Raw genomic sequence first — 11,319 nt, 5'->3', positions numbered from 1 at the left:
GAAGGATATTCAGGGCCAGCTTCAGCGAATCATGTTTTGCCTCAGGCAAAAAAAGGCCATTGAGACGCTCAGGAGAGAGCGGGCTGAGCGACTTGGGAACTTCTGCCGGACGCGAAGCCTTAGCCCTCAGAAACAATTGAGCCTCCTGCCCAACAAAGATCTCTTCATCTGGGATCTTGACTTGCCCAGCAGACGCCGAGAATACCTACAGCAACTGAGGAAGGATGTTGTGGAGACCACCAGGTAGGGTGGACCCAGAACCCTGCTGGGAACAGGCTCTGTTGGGGGAGGGGAGTATGGGGAGCAGGAGCTGAAGTTTTAGCATCCTGGAGGGTTCTCTGCGGGAGACAGGGTAAATGGAAAGAGGACATAGACAGGAATGGAGTGAGGGAGGGGGTGGGCAGAGAGAAGGCACAGGAAACGATGGACAGAAGGGCTCTGACATGCTATGCAAGTCCGCAGGCCTGGGTCTCAAGGTGGCTTGGTTCTCTCTGTCCAGCAACCTCTCCTGAGGCTAAAAAATCAAACTTTAAAACCCTGTGGGCAAATGGAGGATGGGTCTTTTAAGAAGGTGGTATCACCCAAGCTAGCCTTGGATGGACAGACCAGGACTGTCACCCACCCACCATGTTCTTTCCACCCTGTGATCTTCCTCAGGAGCCCAGAGTCAGTGTCAAGGTCGGCTCACACACCCTCTGACGTAGAGTTGATGCTGCAAGACTACCAGCAGGCCCATGAGGAGGCCAAGGTGGAGATTGCCCGGGCCCGAGACCAACTGCAGGAGCGGACTGAACAAGAGAAGCTGAGAATCCACCAGCAGATCATTTCCCAGCTATTGAAGGTGTGAAGTGGGGCAAGCCTCTGATTTCAGGATAGGCCTGGACCTCAGACTGGTCCACCTTCACCGTGGCCGCCTCTGAGTCTTGGGAAACATTTGGAGGAGGCTGTGGGACCCCTGTTGTCAACTCAAAGCTGGGCTCACTCTCTTTTTACATCATCACACCAGCTCCTTTCCCCAGGCCACGGCCTGGGAGGAAGAGGCTTTGGTGTGAGGTGCAGGGTGTGGGGAAATACGAGCAGCGGTGGCTTTGAGGAAGCTAGGGCATGTGAGGCGAAGTCAGGGAGGCCCTGGGAGGTGGGTGAAGGAGCAGTAGAGGTGAGCAGGGAAGGGGTGGCTTTGGGTAGGAGAAGGCGTGGCCTGGGGAAAGTAAGGGTGCATCAGAAGCTGGTTAATGGTGATTTGTCCTTCCCAGGAAGAGGATAAACTACATACCTTGGCCAACTCCAGCTCCCTGTGTACCAGCTCTAATGGAAGCCTCTCATCTGGCATGACCTCTGGCTATAATAGCAGCCCAGCCTTCTCAGGCCAGCTCCAGTTCCCAGAGAATGTGGTGAGTAGGCAGATGTTGGGAATGAGCCAGGGGCCTGGACTGCCGAGGCAAGAGTTTGAGCAGGACGCTGTGCCTCCTGGAGTTTGAGCAGGACGCTGTGCCTCCTGGAGTTTGGGCAGGACGCTGTGCCTCCTGGAGTTTGGGCAGGACGCTGTGCCTCCTGGAGGCCGCTGCTGACATGAGCCCTTCTTATGTGCAGGCCTTTGGTTTTCCATTTAGTTCTGCCCCCTGCTCCTTCTGTTTATTCATTCATTCAACAAATGTTTATTCCGTGGGTATTATTTTAGGATACAGCGGTGAGCAAAACCGTTCTTGTCCTTAGACTGTTTGAGGGATAAATATTAAACAACTGATTTTATTGTTTAGTTATTGTTGCAGTAAATTGTTTGAAGGAGGGTTGCTAAACCAGCATAAAACCAGGGGTCTGACTTAGTCTGGAAGGTCATAGAGATACTCTGAAGAGAATGTGTTTAAACTGAGACTAAAAGGATAAGAGGTAGTTAATGCAGTAAAAGCTTAGTGGTGCTGTTATCGGGAGAGATGTGGGCCTAGCAAGTGAGGCCTTGAGGACGAAGAGTTTGAGGAACTCAGTGAAGGTTAGTGTGGTTGGAATGTAAAGAGCGAGACGGTAAAATGACATGAGAAGGGACTAGAAAATCATGTGGACTATAATGAGAGTTCTGGCCCCTTTCTAATCCATCTCACTGTGTTTCTTCCCAAAAGTGAAAAGGCTGCTGAAAGTAATAGAACACTTTTAAGTAGGGGAGTAGAATGACTGGATAGTAAGAAAAGGAGGCAGAAGCAGCTGTGGGAGACCTACTAGATGACCACGGCAGAGCTGAGAGAGATGATTGCTTGCGTTAGGGCACTGCTAGTGAGGACGAACAGAGGTGGATGTAATGGAGAGAGAGATCTACAGGACTTGGTGACTGGTGGGTGTTAGAGGAAGGAAGAGCGGGGAGTTGAGAACAGCACACACTTTTGACTTGAGCAGCTGAAGGGTGGTCATGTAAACAATGACAAGGAACACTGCAGGGAGAACCAGGTTTTGTGTGGAAGATGATGAGTTCAGGTTTGTACTTACTGAGTTGAAGGTGCCTGTGAGAAATCCAGGTGGAGCAGCTGGAAATAGCTCATAGGTGAGATCTGGCTGGGGATGAACATTTGAAATTCATTTTACAAATACAACGCCATTTAACAAAATAATATTTAAACAGTAGCAAAGGACATCCAATGTCAGGCACATGTTTGAGTCTCCTATTTGCTTTCCCCAGAAGCAGTCATTTACCCCAGTTTGGTGTATATTTCCAGGGTTGATGTGTATACGTCTTTTTGTAAAGCAGATGAATGGGAGTATACTGTACTCACTTTCTCACTTTGCTTTTTCTTTTAAAAATATTTTTGGGATATCATTGCATATCAGTAAATCTAGTGCTGACTTCTTTTATTTATTTATTTTAAGAGCCAGGGTTTTGCCATGTTGCCCAGGTTAGTCTCAAACTCCTGGGCTCAAGCTATCTGCCCACCTCGGCCTCCTAAAATGCTGGGATTACAGGTGTTAGCTGCCATGCCTGGCCTTCTTTTTAACAGCTGAATAGTGTTTCTTTTCTTCTCTTTTATTGCATGTTTTATATAGATAATATATTCATATAGTAGAAAGGGCACAAATATATACACATACAGGTTGAGCATCCCTAATCCAAATATCAGAAATTCAAAATACTCCAAAATCTAAAACGTTTTGAGCACTGTGACACCAGAAGTGGAAAATTCTACACCTGACCTCATGTGACACGTTGAGTTGAAACACAGTCAAAACTTCGTTTCATGCACAAAATTATTTAAAACACCATATGAAATTACCTTCAGGCCGTGTGTATAAGGTATATATCCAACATAAATTTTGTATTTTGACATGGATCCTATCCCCACATATCTCCTTATGCATATGCAAATTTTCCAAAATCCAAAAAAATTCAAAATCCAAAACACTTCTGGTCCCATGCATTTTGGAGAAGGGGTACTCAACCTGTAAAAGGGATACAGGGAAATACCCATCCCTGCCCTCAGTGTACCTCGTTCCTCTCCCTCACCCTACCCAAGGAAAGCAGTGTTGTTTCTTGGAAGGTATCCTCCTAGGGGTCTTTATGGATACAAAATAAAGCATATTATGCCACTGTCCTATACCTTATATATTTTTTTCACTCAGTATAATTTGGAACTCTATTTGAATATGCAGAGAACTTTCTCATTTTTTTCATTGCTGCATAGCATTCCATTGTAGAGTTGCACCGTAATTTAACCAGTATTCTAACTTGGGTTGCTTTCAGACTTTTGCTGTTATCAGCAATACTACAGTGAATAACTTTATGCATGTATCATTTTGTACATAGGCAAATATATTTGTGGGATAAATTCCCAGAAGGGCACTTGTACAAAGAGTATATACATTTAAATTTTTGATAGGTACTATTTTCTCTCACAGATGAGCTAATTTATACTGCCACCAGTAATAGCTGAGAGTTTACCTTTTCCCACACTCTCACCAACATGTTATCAAATGTTTGGATTTTTTGCTGAAAATTATATCTCATTTTTCTTTTTTTTTATTTTTTTTTTTTTATTATTTTTTGAGACAGAGTCTTGCTTTTTCACCCAGGCTGGAGTGCAGTGGCTCAATCTCTGCTCACTGCAAGCTCCGCCTCCCGGGTTCACGCCATTCTCCTGCCTCAGCCTCTCCGAGTAGCTGGGACTACAGGCGCCCGCCACCACGCCCAGCTAATTTTTTGTATTTTTAGTAGAGACGGGGTTTCACCGTGGTCTCGATCTCCTGACCTCATGATCCGCCCGCCTCGGCCTCCCAAAGTGCTGGGATTACAAACGTGAGCCACCGCGCCCGGCCTCATTTTTCTTATATGCTTAAATATTTGTATTTCCTTTTTCATGAGCCGTCTGTTCGTATCCTTTGCTCATTTCTCTCTTCCTCTTACCAATTTCGAGAGTTCTTTATATTTTAGCAAGAATAGCCCTTTGACTGATATGAACTAGAAATATTTTTTTCCCAGTGCTTCCTTCTCTTTTGACTTTGCTTATTTTGTTTGAGGCCATGCAGGCAGATATATTTGTCAGTTTTCCTTTTATGGTATCTAGGTTATAAATAATAGCTAGAAACACATTCTTCAATCCAAAATTATAAAGAATTTCTTCCATGGTTTCTTCTAGAACTTCTTTGGTTTTATTTTTCATATTTAAATCTTTGTTCCTTTTGGAGTCATTTTCATATGAGGTATGGATCCGATTGTGTTCTTTCCAGATGGCTATCCAGTTGTCCCTGTAATGCTTGTTAAACAGTTTATCTTTGCCTCACCAGTTTAAGGGGTCCCCTTTCTTTATACCAAGGCTTAGAATAGATTCTACCCTGCGGTAGTGTTAGTCCACCACTACCCTCATTGCTCTTCTCTTTCTGAGTTTACCAGAGTATTCTTTCTCGTTTATTAAAAAAGAATCGTCTTATTTTATTATAATTGACACAAAATGTAAATATTTGTGAGGTACACTGTGATGTTTCAATACACATATACATTGCACAATACACGTATACATTGCATAATACACATATACACGTATACATTGCATAAGGTATACATGTATACATTGCATAATGATCAAATCAGGCAATTAGCACATCCATCACTTTAAGCATTTATCATTTCTTTGTGGTGATAACATGAAACCCTATCTTCTAGCCAACTTGAAATATACATTACATTGTTATTAGCTACAGTCACCCTATTGTGTAATAGAACACCAGAACTTATTCTTCCTTTCTAACTTTGTACCTGTTGACCAACCACTCCCCATTGCCTCTTCCTGATCCCCTCCCCAGCCTCTGGTAACCACTATTCTACTTTCTTCTTCTATGAGATCAACTTTTTTCTTTTCTTTTCTTTTCTTTTTTTTTAGATAGAGTCTCGCTCTGTCGCCAGGCTGGAGTGCAGTGGCGCAATCTCGGCTCACTGCAAGCTCCGCCTCCTGGGTTCACGCCATTCTCCTGCCTCAGCCTCCTGAGTAGCTGGGACTACAGGTGCCCGCCACCATGCCCAGCTAATTTTTTGTATTTTTAGCAGAGATGGGGTTTCACCATGTTAGCCAGGATGGTCTTGATCTCCTGACCTCATGATCTGCCCGCCTTGGCCTCCCAAAATGCTGGGATTACAGACGTGAGCCACCATGCCCAGCTAACTTTTTTATGTTCATTATTTATTTTTGAGGCAGAGTCTCACTCTGTTGCCCAAGCTGGAGTGCAATGGTGCGATCTTGGCTCACTGCAACCTCCGTCTCCCGGGTTCAAGCGATTCTCACGCCTCAGCTTCCCGAGTAGCTGGAATTACAAGCGCCCACCACCACACCCAAATAATTTTTGTATTTTTAGGAGAGACGGGTTTTCACCGTGTTAGCTAGGCTGGTCTCAAACTCCCGACCTCAGGTGATCCACCTGCCTTGGCTTCTCAAAGCGCTGGGGTTACAGGCGTGAGAGATCAACTTTTTTAGATTCCGCGTATGAGTAAGATCACGTGGTGGTTCTGTCTATGCCTGGTGTCTTTCACTTAGTATAACGTCCCTGGGTTCATCCGTGTTGCCACAAATGACAGAATTTTATTCTGTTTTATGGCTGAATAGTATTCCATTGTGTATATATGCCACATTTTCTTTGCCCATTCATCCGTAAACATTTAGGTTGATTTCATCTCTTGGTTATTGTGAGTAGTGCTGCAATAAATATGGGAGTGTAGATATCTCTTTGACATACTGATTTCATTTTCACTGGCTATATACCTAGTGGTGGAATTGCTGGATCATATGGTAGTTCTGCTTTAGTTTTTTAGAAACCTTCATACTGTTTGCCATAATGGCTGTATTAATTTACATTTCTGCCAACAGTGTATAAGAATTCCCCTTTCTCCACATCCTTACCAGCATTTGTTGTTTTTTGTCTTTTTATTATAGCCATTTAGATGGAACGAAGTGATATTTCGTTGTAGTTTTGATTTTGATTTCCCTAAAAACTGGTGATGTTGAGCATCTTTTTCACATACCTGTTGGCCATTTGAATGTCTTTTTTTGAGAAATGTGTAATCAGGTTTTTGCCCATTTTAAAGTTGGATTATTTGGGATTTTTTGCTGTTATTTGAATTCCTTATATATTCTGGATATTAACCCTTTGTCATATGCATAGTTTGCAAATACATTCTCCCATTCTGTGGGGTGTCTCTTCACTCTTTTTTCCTTAGCTGTGCAGAATCTTTTTAGTTTGATGTAACCTCATTTGTCTATTTTTGCTTTTGTTACTTGTGCTCTTGAGGTCTTATCCAAAAATTCCTTGCTCAATCTAATGTCATAAAGCATTTCTCCTATGTTTTCTTCTTGTAGTTTCATATTTTCTGCTGTAAGATTTAAGTTTTTGATCCTTTTTGTGTATGGTAAGAGATGGGGTCTAGTTTCATGCCTCTGTATGTGGATATCCAGTTTTCTCAGCATCATTTATCACAGAGATTGTCCTTTCTCCTTTGTGTGTTCTTAGTGTCTTTGTCAAAAATCACTTGGCTGTAAATGTGTGGATTCCTGTGTTCTCTGCTCTGTTCCTTTAGTCTGTCAGTTTTTATGCCAGTACCATGCTGTTTTGGTTACTATAGCTTGGTAGTATTTTTTGAAATCAGGTACTGTGATGCCTCCAGCTTTGTTTTGCTCAGAATTTCTTTGGCTGTTTAGGGTCTTTTGTGGGTCCATATGAATTTTAGGATTTTTTTTTCTATGAAGAATGTTGTTAGTATTTTGATAGAGATTGCATTGAATCTGTAGAGTGCTTTGGGTGATATGGACATTTTAACAATATTCTTCCAATCCATGAACATGGGATATCTTTCCACTGATTCATGTCCTCTTTAATTTCTTTCATTAGTGTTTTACAGTTTTCGTTGTAGAGATCTTTCACCTCTTTGGTTAAGTTTATTCCTAGGGACTTTATTTTTTTGTAGCTATTATAAATGGGATTGTGTTCTTGCTTTCCTTTTCAGATAGTTTGCTTTTGGTCTATAGAAACACTACTGATTTTCGTATGTTGATTGATAAATAAAAGTAAAATTCTAAGCCTCCAACTGACTGAACAGACCTCCTCTCAGCCAGGGAGACCCCAGAGAAACCTTAAAAGCTGAGTGCATGACCAACAAAAGGTGTTGAAATAAATGCCCTTCCCGGGCATAGTGGCTCATGCCTGTAATCCCAGCACTTTGGGAGGCTGAGGCAGGTGGATCACAAAGTCAGGAGTTCGAGACCAGCCTGGCCAACAGAGTGAAACCCCATCTCTACTAAAAATACAAAAAATTAGCCAGGCGTGGCGGCATGCACCTATAATCCCAGCTTCTTGGGAGGCTGAGGCAGGAGAATTGCTTGAACCCAGGAGGGTGGAGGTGCAGTGACCCAAGATCGCCATTGCACTCCAGTACAGGTGACAGTGCGAGACTCTGACTCAAAAAAAAAAAAAAAAAAAAAAAAAAAAAGCTGAATGCATGACCGTGACCTGATGGGAGGTTGGACACACCTCCTTATATCCCCTTCCTCGCTAACAGATATTAGGCGTTCTTCCCTAAGGGCTAAACAGAAACCAGCCCTGTCAGCAGACTCCACACTGATAATGTCAGTTACTAGTTTATCTTCCCAGTTATAGAACAAAGACAATTAAATTTTTTTTTTTTTTTTTTTTTTTTTTTTAAAGTCAGAGTCTTGCTCTGTCGCCCAAGCTGGAGTGCAGTGGCACTATCTCGGTTCACTGCAACCTCCGCCTCCTAGGTTCAAATGATTCTCCTGCCTCAGCCTCCTGAGTAGCTGGGATTACAGGCACACACCACCATGGCTGGCTAATTTGTGCATTTTTAGTAGAGACGGGGTTTCACTATGTTGGCCAGGCTGGTCTCCAACTCTGACCTCATGATCTGTCCGCCTCGGCCTCCCAAGGTGTTGGGATTACAGGCATGAGCCACCGCGCCCGGCCTGTTGTTATTATTTTTAATAGTTTTGTCTTTTATTCTTCACAGCAAAGATAGGAGTGGTCTATCTATCACAGTTATAATATTAGAGTATTCTAAATTTGTCTGTGTACTTAGTTTTACCAGTGAGTTTTATACCTTCAGATGTTTGCTTGTTACACATTAGCATCCTTTTCTTTCAGATTGAAGAACTGCCTTTAGCATTTTTTATAAGACAGGCCTGGTGTTGATGAATTTCCCCATCTTTCGTTTGTCTGGGGAAGTCTTTCATCTCTTCTGCATGTCTGAAGGATAGTTTTACTGGATGAAGTATTCTTGGTTGATGTTTTTTTCCTTCTGCACTTTGACTGTCATCCCACTCCCTCCTAGCCTGTAAGGTTTTTGCCAAGAAGTCTGCTGCCAGACCTATTGGAGCTCCTTTACTTGTTATTTGCTTGTTTTCTTTTTTAAAAATTACAATTTAATTTAAGTGTTTTGTAGAAATGGGAGTCTCACTATGTTGCCCAGGCTAGTCTTGAACTTCTGGCCTCAAGCAATCCTCCTACCATAGTTTCCTAAAGTGTTGGGATTACAAGCATAAGCCACCGCACCTACCCTATTTGCTTCTCTTCTCTTGCTGGTTTTATGACCTTTTCTTTGTCCTTGACCTTTGAGAATTTGATTATTATATGCCTTGGAGTAGTCTTATTTCGTTAAATTTAATTGGGAACTTTTTACCTTTCTGTACCTGAATATTTATATCTTTCTCTAGGTTTGGAAAGTTCCCTGTTATTATTGCTTTGAATAAATTTTCTACTCCCCTCTGTTCTCATTCTGCACTCCCTCTTGAATGCCAGTGACTCGTACATTTGTTTTTTGTTTTGTTTTGTTTTGTTTTGTTTTAGATGGAGTCTTGCACTGTTCACCCAGGCTGAAGTGCAGTGGCAGAATCCCTGCCCACTGCAGCCTCCGCCTCCAGGGTTCAAGCAGTTCTCCTGCCTCAGCCTCCCAGGTAGCTGAGATTATATGCACCAGCCACCACGCCCAGCTGATTTTTTTTTTTTTTTTGTATTTTTAGTAGAGACAGGGTTTCACCATGTTGGTCCGGCTGGTCTCGAACTCCTGACCTCGTGATTCGCCTACCTTGGCCTCCCAAAGTGCTGGGATTACAGGCGTGAGCCACCGCTCCTGGCCACATTTCTTCTTTTGACACTACCCCACAGATTCTTTAAGTTTCCTTTTGTTCTTTTTCATTCTTTTTTTGCTTTCCTCCTCAGTATTTTCAAATATCCTGTCTTTGAGCTCACAGATTTATTCTTCTGCTTTATAATTTCTGCTGTCGAGACAGCATTTTAATGCATTTTTGTTTGTTCAATGTATTTCACCTCCAGGATTTCTGTTTGATTTTTTAAAGATTATTATTATTATTTACTTATTTATTTATTTTGAGACTGAGTTTTGCTCTTGTTGCCCAGGCTGGAATGCAGTGGCGTGATCTCGGCTCACTGCAACCTCCACCTCCCAGGTTCAAGCGATTCTCCTGCCTCAGCCTCCCGAGTAGCTGGTATTACAGGCACCTGCCACAACGCCCGGCTGATTTTTTTTGTATTTTTAGTAGAGATGGGGTTTTACCATGTTTGTCAGGCTGGTCTCGAACTCCTAACCTCAGGTGATCCGCCTGTCTCAGCCACCCAAAGTTCTGGGATTACAGGCGTGAGCCACCGCACGTGGCCAAGATTATTTTAATCACTTTGTAAAGTTTCTCTCATAGATTTCTGAATTATTTCTCTGTGTTTTCTTGAAGTTTGTTGGGCTACCTCAAAACAACTATTTTGAATTCCCTGTCTTAGATTATACTTCTCAATCTCTTCAGGATGGATCACTGGCACCTTATTTAGTTGGTTTGATGAGCTCATAGTTCCCTTAATGTTGTTGATGCTTTCCAATGTGTGTCAATATCTGGGCATTGAAGAAATGGATATTTATTCTAATTTTTGCAATCTGGCCTTGTTTGTACCTGTCTTTCAGAGGGCCTTCCAGGAATTCAAAGGAGCCTGGCTGTTGAGTTCCCTAAGCCTGTGGTCACTGTACCCATCTTAGCACTAGAGGGCACTGTAAGCCTATGTAGCTGGGACTCTCTTTATAGACTCCAATGTCCCTGGCCCAGATGGACCTGAGTAAGACCCAGGGAGAGTTCCCCACCTCATGTGGTAATGCTGGCCAGGGCCCTGAACCAGGTGCTGGTTTTGTTGTTGTGGGCTTGGTACTGGGTTCCAAGGAAAAGTTTCATGCATAATTCCGTCTCCTTCCCCAAAGCAGACAGTGTCTTTCTCTGCACCACATTGCCTACAGTTGGAGGGAAAGGTGATGTGGGCAATTCTGCGGCTGCCACAGCTGATGCTATGCAGGGTTACACCTGAAGCCTATGGCCTCTTGGACCAGGGTGGAAATGGGTCATGCCCAAGGCCCAGGCTGCTACCATACTGAAATTTATTTGGGGCCCAGTGATGTGAGAATTACATTCATCCTGATGGGGTGGTAAATTCTTTCTGGTGCTTAGTGTGGGTCCACAGTCTTTGTCCATGGGCACAGGCCTGGAATTAGGCTGTGGGGTTTTTTCTGGTTCTGTGTATTACTGTGGCATACTTAGTACTGGGCTCTAAGGCAAAGTCCCATGTCCACTAACCTCTCCTGCCATGTGGACAGTGTCTCTCATCACTACCTAGGGTTGGGGGAGGGTTGGTACAGTTAATATGAGACTGTCCTTCCTGTTATCTTTAATGCATCTTCTTCTTGTAAAATCTAGTACTTCTATCTATCAACTGGTTTTTCTAGCTCTAGCAAAGATATCTTCTTGTGTGGATAGTTGTTCAACTTGATGTTTCTGTGGGGAACTGTCACTGAAG

General features: G+C 43.0%; 1 protein-coding gene across 3 annotated transcripts in view; it reads left to right on the top strand.

Moving 5' to 3' along the window:
* Positions 1 to 11,319, top strand: part of STARD9 (StAR related lipid transfer domain containing 9) — a 156,828-nt gene that overhangs the window by 130,114 nt on the left and 15,395 nt on the right. For all 3 annotated transcript variants that reach the window (XM_063639540.1, XM_055278850.2, XM_055278849.2), the window contains exons 24-26: positions 46 to 243; positions 658 to 841; positions 1,254 to 1,391. In XM_063639540.1, coding sequence (XP_063495610.1) covers positions 46 to 243; positions 658 to 841; positions 1,254 to 1,391 — 520 coding nt within the window. The remainder of the gene's footprint in view (positions 1 to 45; positions 244 to 657; positions 842 to 1,253; positions 1,392 to 11,319) is intronic.

This window comes from Symphalangus syndactylus, chromosome 5, assembly GCF_028878055.3.
Source record: "Symphalangus syndactylus isolate Jambi chromosome 5, NHGRI_mSymSyn1-v2.1_pri, whole genome shotgun sequence".
Taxonomy (NCBI): domain Eukaryota; kingdom Metazoa; phylum Chordata; class Mammalia; order Primates; family Hylobatidae; genus Symphalangus; species Symphalangus syndactylus.
This window is presented reverse-complemented; position numbering and strand designations above follow the sequence as displayed.